Source organism: Trichoderma harzianum (genome assembly GCF_003025095.1).
Source record: "Trichoderma harzianum CBS 226.95 unplaced genomic scaffold M431scaffold_10, whole genome shotgun sequence".
Taxonomy (NCBI): Eukaryota; Fungi; Ascomycota; class Sordariomycetes; order Hypocreales; family Hypocreaceae; genus Trichoderma; species Trichoderma harzianum.
Genome location: NW_020209258.1, coordinates 804,269 through 819,793, shown reverse-complemented (window position 1 = coordinate 819,793; position 15,525 = coordinate 804,269). Strand labels below are relative to the sequence as shown.

Below are 15,525 nucleotides of genomic sequence, written 5' to 3'. Positions count from 1 at the left end.
GCTCGAATTCAATTCAGGCCACGCCGCTTGTTTTTCTCTTCGCCTCCCATTTACAAACATCACCTACAGAGTGTCTTCAACATAACCCCCAGAAAATCTCCCACCAGCAATGCCGAATGACAAAAAGGTCACGATGGCCGCACAGAAGCCAGGAGCCCAGTACGAACTACGGAGCCATACGCGGCCCAGCAAAAAAAGTGCAAGCAAAAAAGGTCACAGCACGAGACAATACGAAACTGCTCTGCACCTGTGGCCGTCGAATACGAGGCAAAGATGACGGCGTGTGGGCTGCTGCTCGTACGGAGTAACCGCCCTCGGCCTGAGTGTGGCCCAGTCGCCCAATGGCGCTGAGGCCCAGCGCACGTCGCGGTTGGTTTGCCCTGGCCCTTGACGATTTTGACTGCCATTGATCCATGTCCAGCTGTGGCCAAGATGCACCAGCCAAATCTCCACCATGGACATGTGTCCACTCACACACGCACGCATACGCACATTCGCTTCGGACGTATGTACATGCCTGACTACGCTATACCGCTCGGGGCATGTACGGAGTACCTGGATCGAGGATGGGACTGCATACGAAGCACGCTGATTGATATACGATACGAAAGACGGATCACGCGGTTCGAGGTGGAAAGGGCTTTCCATGTTGTCGAGTGATGGATTCCCGTCCGGAGGCATCCATCAAGTACCAGTGTGTGCCCAAGCAGATAACAAACAGCGCTACAACATACTATTGCCTGAATTGGACCCGTCGTCTTTCAAATCGGATCCATCCTGAGACAGACGGCTCTAGGACGATCAGGGGAAGGCTCCAAGGTGTGTCCACGCCTTGCACCAGCAGCAAAAGATTTCTCGGGTCCATGACGAATATAATTCTGGCTGAGCGGGAAAGCAAGGACCGGGATGTGGTTGGCAGTAGGGTTGGTGGCACCGCATCCTGGGCTTGGCCGGATCTGTTTGTCCTCGTTTTCTGCCGCAGAAGAACGATTCTCTTACAGTACAATTTTTTTGGCCCCCTGTAAAAGCCGATCGACGCTTGTTACAAGCAGCTGCCGCAGCAACATCCAAAGCGGCCGCGCCTCTTGAGGAAATGGACGTCGATAAATCTTCAGATGCCTGGCCGGCTGCAAAAGAGATACAGAGTGACGCTCGCAGGCGACGAGACGGTCTTGTTTGTAAAACGACAAGTGGCTACCAACTTCTACTTGCACATGACCGTCTCGATGATACTTGACGACAAGGCCAACATTCGAATTGCCGATATCTGACATGGCACCGCTCACTGATAAGTGCTTGTAGTACAAGTACAGTACCTGAAGAAGCAGCCCTGTCTGGCCATATCGGAAACACAGACAGACCCCACGCCGATGCCTTGATTTCGCTCACGCCGGTGGGCCACACTCGACGCCATCGAATCTTTACCTTCAGAAGCGAATTTGACGAAACGGATCGCTTTTCTAGAATGCCACTCGCCTCAGTTGTGCTATTTTTTACTTCAGCCGCCTCGTACTGATGCATCCGCTGCAAAGGCCCAAACGGCATTGACAGCTCGTGATATGCACTCGTGCACGATGGGCGTGAAGAGGCAGTAGGGGTCTGTGGGTGCAGACAAAATGCAGCACATGGATCAAGCTTAAAGAACCTATCAACACGGCGGCGGCGTCTGTTCCCCGCATGCATTGTTCTGAAAGCTCATTCGATGTCTAGGAGCACCAGGTTCGGCAAAATAAACAAGAGCATCCCCGCAAACCAAACCACGCGTCCTCACCTCCAGCCACAAATTCTCAAACCCTTTTCCGGGAGGGCTGCTGTCTTGCATTGGCCAATCGCAATGATATTCCCCCACGGTTCGTCTCCCCCTCATCCCAACCTCCTAGACCAACCTCCCAAATATGCAGCCTTTCCATGGGAAGACGGATAGGTTTCAAGTCCGGACACCATCCTGCAGGTGTTGCAAGACTTTGCGGTGACGCAGAGACAACCTGATAACCTAGTGTTGTTACTGGTGGTGAGACTGATGCGTTTGCAATTTTTGTGTCGGATGTCACGGCGTTGGTCTTTCAAGTGATCGGCACTGATAAGCGGTCGACCCGGTACCGCGCCGCTAATACTGAACATGCATCGTACGATTCACTTGTCTTGAGCATACTGCGGGATAGGTTCTGCGCATACTCCGTACGGCAGGTGGCTGTATTGAGAACACACTCGTACGTGCCGTGCCTGAGAAGCAGGCGAAATTCTTGCTCAGCATCTAAACACGGTGGATCTGTGCCGTGTCGTATTGAGAAAGTGCCAACTCTAATGCCCATCCCTCCCTTTCTTAGCAGCGTATGCCAAGTCGAAATGAGAAGATAAAAATAGGAGGATAGATGGCAAAGTTCTAGATTGCCGTTGGACCAAAGAAAAGGGAGAATTGAAAACTCTTTGGTCATTTGCGCCACAAGATGACGCCTCGTTTGCCGATTTATAGGTCAAGAGATCGACAAGCTAAGAAGATGGATCGTCGCTAATATTGGGAGCAGCCGCAACGGGTGTTTCAAACACAGGGCTTTTTTCTTCGCCAGACTACGACTGCCAATCGTTTATGACCGAATGACAGAAGGCATTTACACCGACGACTTCTCACCGTGCGTATACCCGCAGGGCCCATGTTACAATACGCCGGCAGTTTGAGGGCATACGGTATACACATGCAAGTGATGGCCTCCATCACAGATACACAGGCTGCTAAGTGCGGTGACCAATTGGCTGTGCTCAAAGCTGCCTCTGCCTCTGCCTCTTGTGTGTGGTGCTGCGACTTATGCCCAGCTCTCGTGGATGTTAGCGTGATTGCTACTGTTCCAAACTAAAGGAAGCGGCTCCGTTGCTGGCGGGCCACTTTTAAGAAGTCTGGAGCAGCCCTAATGAAGCGCGAGCAACAACGAACCGAGTCAGCCAGTCCACAGTCGTGTGAAACTTTGATTCTCCTGGCCTTGGCTTCTCATGGTTACCACGAGAGACGAAACTTTACGCCGTCATGAGCATGTTTGTATGTGTTCAAGCCAAAGGCCTTTTGTCTATGACTTGTGGGTATGGGGACAACCTTGTTGCCCCGATTTCGGTTTGCACGTTTGCTCCATCTTGCTCATGGTACAGCACGTGTATACTCAATCCTATTTCATCACATGTTGAGCCCATACCGAGCGTGTACGTGTACTGTACACGGCCCGGAGTGGAGTTGACGGATCCTTGGAGTTGAGGGCTTGGCTCTTCAGCCGCAACCCCAGCGGAGTTGACGAGAAACCCGGAGGCCAACCTGCGAGCTTTCGGCCCCTATTATCCTGATACTACTAATTCTACACACGCAAAAATGGCCCGTGCTGCCAAAGAGGCTTGATCGCTCCAGGGTCCATCCCTAACGCATGCAAAGTCTAAGGGACGGGCCCAATATGGCAACATTTTCGATGCAAGATTTTTCTCGTCCACAAAACCCGGAGCTGAACTCTCCCCGCGCCGCGCCAGCTAACGCCCGCGAATACGAGAAGCCGCTGGGACTATTGACGGCTCTAAGCTGCGGTAGCGCCGTGGCTGTTGGTAAAGTCTGGATGGCAACTAAGCACTGCGACTCACGAGAAAAGTATACAGTTGTTGCTGTTGCGCTGGGCTCGGTGTGAAATGGTATATATATGGTTCCTGTGAGAAGACGAAAAGATGAACATGGACAGCGACTAGCGGGTTGAGTTGACCGTACCGAAAGCCACGATGCGCCGCAATTGCCCGATGGGGACTTGATTCGTAACCCTAATCAACTATACGACCTTGAGAAAGTAAGGGGTAAGTGAGATCTGATATGCCGTGCATGCTTGTATGTAGATGCTGGAGGTTGATGCGCCTTGAATACGCATTGACTTTTTGAATTGGCAAACAGGTGTGTCAAGACTGTAAGATGAAATTGCCACAATTATCCGGTTACTATATCGGTAAGACTTACAGAGTAGTTCTTGAGTAAATCTACATTGGTGAAGCTTCCAGTTATTATACGGAGTGGCAGGCGGGAGCGAGTTTGGCAGAGTGGCTGATGGGATGACACTTGTTACACGTGGGCTGAGTTGCTCAACCTGATAAGCCAGTATTTGACCTTGGCAACGGGTGTCAAGTGTCATAAAAAAAGCCTTTGTTTGACGTGAGCTATTTTATACTTTTGGCGGTGTAACTGGCACCAGGACATTGACAACAAAGGCACTGATGGCATCCCAAGAGAAAGCCACCAATCTTCAGTGCTGTTGATGACTGCCGGTGCTAACATCACCGACTATTACCTATTGGCAGGCTATTGCGGTAATCTGTGAGATAGCGGAGCATCTTCGGGTCCCGATAAGTCTAACCTCCGGCTACGCGCGGCATCGCAGTCGCAATCGCAATCGCATCGCATTGCACGTCACTTTGCAAACAAACAAACAAACAAACAAACAAACAAACAAACAAACAATCCATTAGCATTGTGTTACCTTGTGTGAAACCTGCATTGCTATTTGTGCAAGGGAACAAAATACATCAGCAAAATCTTCTTTGATGCGGGTCACGCATGTGACCGCCTGCCGCCTGATCTGAATCAACCATCCCCAGTTCGATCTCGACTCTCCATCGGCTGTCTCGCGATCCCAACTCATCCCCAGCCAGCGGTTACACTTGTTACACCATCGTATCCCATCTTCTACATACCCAGCCAACCGTTCATCATGGGCGCCATATCCCTCCCCATCAAACCCCTCAAGCCGGGCCCTCGCCGCCGCCGTCAGCTCCCCGTCCTCATGGCCGTCTGCGTCCTCGGCGCCATGGCCCTCTTCTACATCCTCCTCGCCATTGCGCCCTGCATGGTCGGCGCGACATGCTACAGAGGCTATCAGTCCGTCTATAGCTTCGATGCTGGCGACGACCTGCATCCGGATTGGATGGCGGCGATTCCCGACGACGTCCATCTCACCAGCTTGAGCATCCCGGGTACTCACGATACGATGACGTACGAGATTGGGTCGGAGCAGCTGCAGTGCCAGAACTGGAATCTTAGCATGCAGTTGAACAGCGGGCTACGGTATCTCGATATCAGGGCGAGGCTGAGGGATGACGAGCTGCATATTTATCACGCGAATGGTTATACGGGCTTTGGCTACGAGCAGGTTCTCCTCGACGTCTTTGAGTTTCTCGACGCTCATCCTTCGGAGACAATCATCATGCGCCTCAAGGAAGAAGGAAACCCCATCGGCTCCAATAACTCTATATCTTTCGAAGACGCCTTCAACTATCACCACTTCTCGTCTCCCCTCACCGCGCCCGGCTCCGCGAAGCACCTCCACAAATACGAATTCGCCGCCCCTATACCTACCCTCGGCGCGCTCCGCTCCAAGATATTCATCCTACAAAACTTTGACGCCCGCGATGGCCCGTACGGTCTTCGGTGGGAAGGTCCCGAGATGGTTCTCGAAGACCTATGGGTCATCCCGGACGTCTACCACCTCTCCGAGAAATGGACCGCTATTCGCGACGCCCTGGAAAACGCCGCGCTGGCACCGGATGATAACCGCTTCCTCTACTTGGCGCATACGTCTGCCTCGGTGGGCGTTTTACCTATCGAAGCCGCTGCTGGGCCGATGAACAGGACGATACAGGGCATGAATGACATGACGGGGCAGTATCTCGAGGATGCGTCGGCGAATGTCGACGAGGCAAGGGTGGGCGTCGTCATTATCGATTTTCCGGGTAAGAAGCTGATTAAGACGATTTTGAAATGGAATGCTTGGCTGAGGTGATGGCATTGACGAGTTAGATTTTTTGTTTTTGCATTCTTTGACTTGAGACATGGCGTTGTTTACTTGGATTGACTATTATTACTACTGCATACCGTCCACATACGGAGAACACATAGGCTACGATATATATATTACACGCAAAGCTGGTGCATTGTATACTACTAGGTAGAGCACGGCTTGGAATTTAGATACAAATCTCTTGGATAACCCAAAACCAAATTAAAGCGAAGGGACTCGTATATACCCATACACATATACCATACATACATACACGGCATCGAAGTTGGATCCGTTGCTCATCCTCTCCATCCATCCGCCAGCCAATCCATCCCATCCCTCCATCCACCCTCCCGCGATCCTACCCTAGGCTATATACAAGAAAATAGCATCCAAAAAACGAAAAGAACGCTCAAGTTACAAATTTTCGCGAAAACGAGAGAAGATGTGTTAACAAACTCCAAAAATGTCTCCCAACCGTATGCAGATATCCCGCTATAAAGACCCCCCTTAAATTACCCGAATAAAAAATCCCAACATCCCATATCCTTCCCCCTTATTGCCGTCTGAGATCCTCACTTCGCAAAGATTTCTTACTCTTAACGCTCCGTATGCCCGGTGTGCCTGACCTGCTGATTGACGGACTCGCTTCCTTGGTAGGACTATTGCTCTGGCTCTCGATGCGGTCCACCATTTGCAGCACTCTCGTCTTGGGACGCTCAAACGTCATGGCTTCCGCAGTATAAACGCTCGCCGATCTTGCAAACGAGACATCCGTCGCTACTGAGAGCGGTCTCGACATGTCCGTCACCACTGAAAGCGGTCTTTCAATCATTTCGCCCCTCTCACTTCCTTCGCTCCTATCTTCATAATCATCCTGGTTGATTCTCAAGAAGCCGTCGTCACGATCGCCTTGGTCTACAGGCACACCTCCGCCCTCGTCATCGTGATGAGAGCTGAGCTTGCTGCCGCTGCGAAGCGAAGGGGTAGCCATCGATAACCGTTTATCCATGTCAACAAGCTCCGCCGTCTGTGGCATATGAAGAGGTTGCCTTTCATCGGTACTCGTCCCATCGTCAAGATCGTCAGCATTCACAACACGAAGACGCTCCTTGGGTACAGTGAACATGACTTGTACAAGGCGGTTCTCCACGGCTCTTTCAATATCCCATTCATTTTCTTGAGCACCGCTGCCCTCACCACTTTCCCAGTCTTGGCGCCCCTGCTTTCTTCGAAGAAGCTCACTGCCAAGAGCTGCAAGTGGGGGTTCGTAATCGTGGCTTAGCATGTCTGTCGATATCTCTCGCTGAGGAGACCTATCTCTAACAGACAAGTCTCCCGAAGTAGATTCTGATCCGGAAAAGACACGTCGCAGTGAACCAAGCCAACTTCGTCGAGGAGGCTTCGATTTCGACGGCGAGCTGGGCAACTCGTCATCTTCGTATGGACTTGATCTGCCGAGCAGCAGATTGGGACCCTCTGCCTGCAGCGCGCCGAATCCTGATTTCGCCGTGTTGTAGCTGCTGGAAGAGGAGCTACCAGGCTTGCCCGGCTCTGTGGTCGGTGCCGATGAACCACCAAAGAGGCCCCCAGTAACAATAGCGGACCATCGGCCGGAGCTGGATCGACCTAGACCATCTCCCGCACTGCGATTTGATTCTGATAGGGCCGATTCCGTACGGAGATCATCTTCTCGTGCGCCGGATGAGCGTTGGGAGTTTCGCCGTGTGGGAGAATTACGGCCCTGTGCTCGAGTACTATTGTACCTGGCCAGCATTGCGTCCGCCGCGTCGACATCAGACACCCAATCTTGCACATCCGGATCGTGGTGAAAGGGGCTATCTGTGCTTGGACCAGCCGTGCTTTGGCCAGGGGGCGGAGGTTGGAACACTGGCAGACCCCCTGAGGCAATGGCAACTGTCGGCGTCAGGAATGGATCGGAATATGCGTCTGACGTCGGTGTGGTGGCTTCGACCGGGTTGACTCGCTGATAAGCCAAGTCTTCCTCCTCATCCTCCATGATAGGGTGGATTTGACCCGGAGTAGATACAAAGCTGTTCAGCTGATTCGCCGGTATGTAACCGCCACGAATCTGTCTAGACACTGGCTTCCTCGCAACACCTGGTACGACAGGAGCATAGCCGCCATATGAGCCGCGTAGGCTCTCGTACCCCAATGATCGATCATCTCCACTACTGCTATATGGATCCTGCCCGTTATTGTACCAGCTGCGATAACCCCAGGGGAAAGCATCTGGTCGCTCAGTCATGTCAACAGAGTCGTGGATAAACATGCTGGCATCCTGGGCCATGCCCCTGATTGTCTCCTCACGAGCCGCTCGCCTCCTCTGCCTCTTACGCCAGCAGAAAAACATGACCAGGACCAAAACAAGGAGAACCAGGCCGCCACCAATTCCAAACCCAATGCTTAATCCCAGAATTTTAGCCTTGGATGAATCGTCAGACGAACTAGCAGCCGAGGTAGGGGAGGCATGGGGGCTTTTGCCGTCGGCCTCGGCGGGGGTAGGATTGTTGTAGGTCGTCGCCCAGGTCAAATCAGTCAAATTCAAGAATTGCGGCGCTGTGGTGACGCCGGTTTGTCGTTTCATCTTGCTTGACGAGTCCGAATCGCTAATCTGCCAACCTCCGTACACCATCATCACATTTCCCGGCAGTATAGCCGCGCCGTGTCCATAGATGCCAGAGTCTCCAAAATCCGGCTGTTGCTTGGGAATGGTCCATCTCCATGAATCGTATGCCTGGCCCATTTCCAAAATGGCGAGCTGTGGCTCCGCTGCATTTGTCACATCGCCAACCCAACCTCCCAACACGATGATGGAACGCCCGTCCTGGCTTAGAGTGGCTGTATGGCCGGATCGACTCTCTACGCCATCGGGACTGTTGTCGGTCGATTGCTGGACGTTGACGTATGACCATGACTCCTCGGGGAGATTCCACACAGCAGAGGTACTCATGTTGATGAAGGCTTGCTTGGTATGACCGCCGATGATGACGTACGCGGTCTGCTGTGTGACCGTTCCAGAGTTGTTGCTCATCGAACTTTGCAGCGCGGTGAGACTGAAGCCGGCAATGGGCGTCTTAGGCCCAGAGTTTGAGGCAGTGACTTGAGCATACGACTTGGACGAAGGGCTGTTGTCAGCTGGAGAGAGACTCATCATGCCTGTGGTGTAATTCGCCGCAGATTGCCAATTCTTCGAGCTATCCGACGGCGTATCACACATGCCGCCATAGGAGTATATTGTCGGTTCGTCCAACAGGGGAGCCAGTGTCCCGGAAAAGGCAATTGTTCCCCCGAGAAAGTACGGCCCCCTTGACGATGTGCTCTTTTGCGATTTGCCCAACGTTGTCGCGTGCTTCACCCAGGCCGCGTCGCCGCTACCCCCGGCAGCCGCTCCCTCTCCATACGTCCACACGTTTCCTGGCCCTTGGTCACATTCTCCTGCATATATCAGCACAGCGCCTTCTTCCGTTCTTACTGCGCCAAATGCCGTATTCTTCGGATTGTCTCCGCCCACAAAGGGCAGGCTCGTCGTAACGGGGTTTAGCTTGGTGTTCGTTCCAACCGTGCTCGAAATGTTCAGCGACAGGAACTGCACATTGTCGTCGCTATCCTGAGTGAAGATGTAAGCGATGTCTGGGGCATGGCACGCGCTCTGGTTGAAGCACGCATCAGGCGTGAGAATCTGGGTGGGAACATAGGGGAAGCTATGCGCGGCGGTCACCAATGGAGCCCCCAAGAGCAAAGCTGCAGACCAGACGAAGCGACTTGATCGCGCCAGGCCTGGTGTTGCGCGATGCGGCTGCGCGCGTCCGCGAGCAAACGGCGCTGGTGGTACGGCCATTGATCGAGTTCGCACCGAGTTCTCTCACTCCCGTCTCCCTGATTAATTTTTTTTCTAGTGTTTCCCTGGGATCGTTTGCCTTGTTCGCTTGTCGATCATATCATCGTGGCATGTCGATCCCTCGCAGCCTTGTCTTTGTCGCAATCGTGAGTGTCGTTTGTCGTCCGCTTCTTTTCTGTTCTTCTCGAGGTCGTTCGCGCCAGTCGTCGGTTTAGAATCGCATCCACCGCCTCTGCCGAGTAAATAGTGGTGCTGCAGCAGCTCCCCCACAGACGATCGAGGACGTGCAGTAGGCGAAGCTGGAGTCGAGGGTCCGATCCGAGAGCCAATCTCTCAGGGTCTCACAATGCGAGACGAGATGGGAAGATGGTAGAAAATGAAGCAAAAAAAGAAATAGTACCAGATGAACAAGATATTAGGTCAGCTTCTTCTGCTCCAGCTCGACTCAACACCAACAGCAAGCTGAAGCTTTTTTGTCACGGCCGCGAGAGTTGGCCAAAGGCTTGCAAGATGCAGGTACCCTTTTGGCGCTGGTACGAGCATAGAGCTTGGAAGGCAAAAAGACACGCGCAAAGCGGTGGGCTGCACCCCGGCTTTAGCGGTGGCTGTTTTGGCAACAGCAGTGGCAGCAACAGCAACAGCAGCAGTATGTAACAACACTGGTGGTAGCAGCAGAAGGAAGGCGCAGCACGCGGGTGGTGCTTGACAGACTGGGATTGTCAACAAGGGGGGCAGGAGCCAGTCCGGCCGATACAGGCGAGGGAAAGAGCTAACATGTGCACCTGCAGGCGGCAGACGGCCGTTGTTTCCGTGGGTTGAGCTGCACGAAGCGAAAGCATTAGCCGCTGACCATTAAAGCTGCTAGCAGAGCCGCTGCAACGTCGATTATGGACGCCTCAAGTAATTTTAATTTAACGGATTGCTAGGCTTTCAAGACACTCATTTATCATACTTTGATAGCTGCCGCTGTCATGAAAAAAAGTATAAAACGTCGATATAACTATTCATTATACTTGTACAGATCTCGCCATCTTCATTCATTTTCATAAACATCACGAATCATCTCATCTGACGCCCATTAATTCGTCCGTCAATTCTCATTATCCTCATCCCCCCACACAACTTCATTTGTTGTCCTTGTCCTACCGCCGTTGCCGGGAGCAACCAAAGCTTGGCCTCTTTCTTTTTCCCACCACGGCTTAGCGGGGCACGGCGTTATTATGTTAGCGCCCTAGATTGGGGATCAATCCATAAGACCATCAGCAAGAATTTTTTTTGTCTACTGCTATTCGTGCTATTATCAGAGAATCAATTCTATACTATCTGTCTTACTCAAACACCTAAAAATACACTCATGAATATCCATCAGCAGAGAAGAATATTCCAATGCCTCCTGCCTTGTTTTTAGTACCGCAGCCACTGTCCTCACTATCAGCATGTTATTAGTCCAACTGCTCTTTTGGGCAAATCGGGGCCCAGCCACCTATCAGCACATGTGATGCAACGAGGGGCTGGGGGACACACCTAAACAGCTTGAGCGGCAGCCAATCGAAACGGCTGCTGTCAAACAAAGATGGCTGGGAATGGCGTGCAGATGATGTGCAGTTGCAGCCATTGGACGTTCTCTCTATCTCGATATGATGCCGCCTGCAGCCACTCTCGATGAGATACTGTAACTCTGTTGCTCTCTCTATTTTGCTACGAGTATCATCAGCTGCTCGTGCTGACACGCAGCATCTTCTCCGTCTCTCTCGCCCGCTTCAGCCCCCCACCCGGGAAATGACGAGAAGCCTAGAACCGCCGGGCCACCGTTGGACTAGCAGGGAACACGCGGCAGAGCAAAAGCAAAACCTGAATCTTTCCCAGTTGTCTTGTCTTGTCCTTGTCTGTGCTTTGTATCGGCTCAAAGTCAGACAACGTCAATGCGTCAACTGAGACATGCGTCGTCTTGGTCTTGTTCACAATTACTAGTTCTATTCGACATTACGAATTCAAGCAAAAAAGTGCAAGTAGCCTGCGTGTCCTGGCCAGTTACAATACATCTAACTAACTGCCCTCGTCTAACATGAATCTTGTGCTCTTCCTCGTTCGTGCGCTCTCCAGATGATATCATGCTTAGTCCTATCCATACGACCGTAAATAACATATTATTGTCTCTCTTCGTCTTAATAAAACCGCCAATTCAAGTGTAATAAAAAAAAAAGGCCAGACGCACTGCAGGCAGAATTAAACAAAAAGACGGGAGGGGGTATCGAGTATTAAGCCGCCTAATAGTAAATCTTTTCTTCCCAGATGGGTGGTCGAGCACCTTCAGAATCCCACGTAACATGGTTCTTCTCGTCGAGCGTTGCGCCTTCATCCGTGATGGGAACCACCTTGCTTGAAGCAGCAACCTCCTGCTTGGACAAGCCCGCAGGGTCCGAGGGGATCCAAAGGATTGGAGTCCTGCTTGAAACGGATGGTGGCAAGAACGCTTCGGCCTCAATTTCATCGGCGTACTGCATCGGCTCCGCCAAGTGCTCTTCTTTGAGGAACAGTTCGCGTAGTGTGGCATAATCCGCATATACCCAAGGCTTAAGGAATTTGAGAATAAAGTTGCCCTGCTTGCCAGATGCGTCCAGGGGCAATTTCTTGGGTTCCTGGGTCTTGCCGGTAGTGTCATCGTGAGAGACATTGTTGGAGGCCAGACCTTCCTCAATGCTAGTACCGGTTCCATTGCCGGCGGCGCGCAGCTGAATAAGCTCCTCCTCTGCCTGGAGACTTCGTGGCAAGCCGTAGAGAAGTGGATCGAGGGTTCGCGACAGGGTGAGGTGGTACAGGATGGTGAAGCCGAGGAAAATAGCCATCAGGACTGCAGGTCCGACAGCCTTGGAAACGGCAAAGAGACCAACCATGCAGATTTCGGCCAGGTAGATGCCAGAAAACAGCTGCTTCAGTGCACGAGGGTAGATCAAGCCATGAGTGTCGATTTGAGTCTCCGTGACGAACAGGATATTATATCGGTAGGCGAGATAGAACAAGCCCATACCAATGGATGACCAGAACAGGATCAAAGGAGCAATAACTGAATACGTGATGCCTATGACAAGTTAGCAGATGCATTTGGTAATTATAGAAGAAATCTACAAGAAACATACTAATGACAGCAATGTTGGTATATACTGGGAGAACGCTACCCCAAGAAATGGCGCTGAGGCTGGTCCACTTCTTATACATGGCTCGGGGTGTCTTGGCCAAAAACTTGTACAACAGCGTGAAAATGAAGAAACCGACAACTTGCGTAACGACGCTAGTCGCAATGGTAAGACCCTGGACGATAAAGTAGGAAATGTAGAAATTAGATGCCGTAGGCAGGGACTCAGAGAGAATGTTGAAGACTTGTTGCGGCTGCTGGGCGATCTGAACAAGGGCCGTTGAAGCTGCGTTGGTAAGGGTCTGGATCAAAAACACCTGAATGAGCTGGAAGAAAAAGTACGAGTTCTGGGTGAACAGCTCGACGCGAGACTGAGTAACTTCGCCGGCCTGTTTGGCACAGAGACGCATGATGACAGGGACCAGAGACATGAGGACGGAGAGAGCCACTGCTGGGAGCAAGCCGGAAACGACTCCAAGAATGGGCTTGGGAATATCGCCAATCCAAGTCAAGCCGGGAATGTTCTTCAGCGTGTTCACCTGAGCAACCAAACCAACAATACCGACGGGGATGGCCCAGAAGATGATGAGAGCGGCAATAAAGGCATAGACGACATAGCGGCGGATAATAACCTGCCACCAGGGGAAGGACAAGCTCTTCCAAACAACCTCTGCAGGCTGAACGCCAATGACCTTGGGCTCCATGTGCAGGGCCTGGTGGTGAGTGACGGATTGGAATGCATATTGAGCGTCGCCTTGAGTTTCGAATTCGACAAAAACAGCGTGGACTTTCTCGTTGTTGCCGGCTCTCCAGTCGGCCTGAGCCTTTTCGACCTCGGGAATCAGACGCTGCAGCTCATTGCGGCTCCAAAAGATGGTGTCGACCTTTTCGCCAATGAGACCAAGGAAGCCAAGTCGATGATGCGGGCGGTCCTTGTCCTGAATCCAGCGTGAAGCAATGTCGCCTGTCTCGATATCTCCATCTTCGGTAGTGGCAGGGCCCTCGGGTTGAGTTTCTCCCTTCTTCATGGCCTTGATGCGGGCCTTGTTGACCTTTGTCAGGAGGCCAATTTCTCCCTTTTCAAGCTTCATGGCGGCATCGTCGCGCTCCTCCACCAATTTGTCGAGCTCATCCGTCTTGCCGCAGACCCAGACCCTCCTGACGTTGTTGAACATGTTACGAATACGCTCTTCGGTGTTGTATTCCTCTGGAACGGAAGTGAAGAGCACGGTACGGGCAGAGATTCGTTTGGCGTTGTGGGGGTTGATGTGGTGAGCCTGGCGCAGATTAATGTAGAAAATGCACTCGCGCGTAATCATGTACATAAGGAAGCCATAGACAGCCCAGCCAACAAAGGTGTGGGCGTAGAGGTAGTTCTTGTGCGTCTCAATGTCGACATTGCTGTACGACAGGATCTCGAGCTGGGAGAGACCCTTGCCTCCGGTGGCATTGACGGGGAACAGAATGGGCCAGGTGATGAGAAGGCTGACGAAACAAACGACAAAGCAGATGCGCAGATATCGAAGGAAGAGATAGGCGTCGAGGCTCTGGTGGGTCAGAACGTAGGCATCGGGGATCTTCCAGAAGGCCGAAATCCAGGTCAACAGATTGCTGGGTATGCTTGGTGTTCGCTCGCTATATTGCATCAGTTTATCTCCATGTCTGTCGCCTATTTACTTCTCCCACTTGACATGAAGAAAGGCATCACTCACTCTTCGCGCAAAGACCCTAGATATGTACGCGGCGCATAGTAGCGCCGTTGGGATCTTCTTAGGAACAAGAAGATGACAATGTAGACACACGATACTATCAATACAGGAATGAGAGTATCAAGCATGCCTATTATCAGACACAAGCTCAGTCAGCCCTATATCGACAGTATATTTTCATCCAGTGAAGCTTGAACTCACCCCATGCTGACTCTGGCTGGGATTCCCGCGCTGATCCCTGGTTGGAGTCGGGAGCCAGGTTCTTGTTGAGCCAACTGATAAAGTTGCCCATCTTGACGACGTCGTGCTCGCAGCCGTTGCCGCGCGCGCCAGGGGGTACTCGGTGCTGTTATGAAAATGCTCGAAGTATCTCGTCGTCGTGAATCGGTGTAGAAATTAAAAAGTGCGAATCGAATTGAATGCGGGATGCCGTGTGCAAAGCGCCAGCTCCAAGTAAGGTAGCTTGAAGGGGGTGGGCAAAGCAGGGATTTGTGAGATTTGACAGAGATATGCCAAGTGGAGAGAGAAAAAAAAGGGAAGACAAGCGTCTAATATCGCCAACCGAAGGTACAAAAGTACTCTGTACTCTTGACGCTTGGCAGATTGATCAACAATCGATCTCTCGATGGCGACACAGACGGGACAGGGAAGGCGAGTTCCGAGGTCCTTCAGCGGCAGTAGATGCCGAAGCGATGGATAAACGCGTATTCCGCTTGTGAGAGGCACGAGGTTGTGCTCCCCTTAACTAGTCGTGTATCCTTTCTTTTCCTGTGCCTAGCTTTTTCTTCTTCGTCCCTCTCGTCTGGGCTTCTCTTTTTTTCTTCCCCTCGTGGGCTGGACCTGATGAGTTGGCCGTGCCACTAATAAGTCACTGTCTCAGCCAGACAAGGACCCGGCTGCGGCGCCAACTTGCCGATCTAGCCTATGTGGGCCGATAAAAGGCTGTCTGTCTGCTTGAGAGCTTGGAAGAAAAGGGAGGGATCGGATCCAAAATCTTGCGTGTGTCCAGCTGCTATTGGAGCTTGTGCGTATGTG

The 15,525-nt window shown here is 52.0% G+C and overlaps 5 protein-coding genes across 5 annotated transcripts; 1 reads left to right on the top strand and 4 right to left on the bottom strand.

Moving 5' to 3' along the window:
• Nucleotides 1-52: 52 nt before the first annotated feature.
• Nucleotides 53-482, bottom strand: M431DRAFT_510468 (hypothetical protein). Its single transcript, XM_024919483.1, has one exon. The coding sequence runs from the start codon at nucleotides 413-415 to the stop codon at nucleotides 167-169; it is 249 nt and encodes an 82-aa protein (XP_024771961.1). The 5' UTR covers nucleotides 416-482; the 3' UTR covers nucleotides 53-166.
• Nucleotides 483-937: 455 nt separating this feature from the next.
• On the bottom strand, nucleotides 938-1,873 carry M431DRAFT_214550 (hypothetical protein). Its single transcript, XM_024913491.1, has one exon. It carries the CDS (start codon nucleotides 1,681-1,683, stop codon nucleotides 1,195-1,197), a length of 489 nt encoding a protein of 162 aa, XP_024771960.1. The 5' UTR covers nucleotides 1,684-1,873; the 3' UTR covers nucleotides 938-1,194.
• A 2,848-nt stretch (nucleotides 1,874-4,721) lies between these two features.
• M431DRAFT_91073 (hypothetical protein) lies at nucleotides 4,722-5,789 on the top strand (the record flags this gene model as incomplete). Its single annotated transcript, XM_024924213.1, has 1 exon — nucleotides 4,722-5,789. One exon carries the CDS (start codon nucleotides 4,722-4,724, stop codon nucleotides 5,787-5,789), a length of 1,068 nt encoding a protein of 355 aa, XP_024771959.1.
• Nucleotides 5,790-6,342: 553 nt separating this feature from the next.
• M431DRAFT_484341 (hypothetical protein) lies at nucleotides 6,343-9,648 on the bottom strand (the record flags this gene model as incomplete). The annotated part of the gene is made up of 1 exon (XM_024916192.1): nucleotides 6,343-9,648. The coding sequence occupies one exon, from the start codon at nucleotides 9,646-9,648 to the stop codon at nucleotides 6,343-6,345; it is 3,306 nt and encodes a 1,101-aa protein (XP_024771958.1).
• Nucleotides 9,649-11,915: 2,267 nt separating this feature from the next.
• Nucleotides 11,916-14,782, bottom strand: M431DRAFT_91189 (hypothetical protein; the record flags this gene model as incomplete). The annotated part of the gene is made up of 4 exons (XM_024924232.1): nucleotides 11,916-12,727; nucleotides 12,786-14,416; nucleotides 14,494-14,620; nucleotides 14,692-14,782. The coding sequence occupies 4 exons, from the start codon at nucleotides 14,780-14,782 to the stop codon at nucleotides 11,916-11,918; spliced, it is 2,661 nt and encodes an 886-aa protein (XP_024771957.1).
• Nucleotides 14,783-15,525: the final 743 nt, after the last annotated feature.

Bases quoted from the DNA above. Each gene is read 5' to 3' on its own strand.
- M431DRAFT_510468 (XM_024919483.1), bottom strand. From the start codon at position 415: ATGGATCAATGGCAGTCAAAATCGTCAAGGGCCAGGGCAAACCAACCG.
- M431DRAFT_214550 (XM_024913491.1), bottom strand. From the start codon at position 1,683: ATGCATGCGGGGAACAGACGCCGCCGCCGTGTTGATAGGTTCTTTAAG.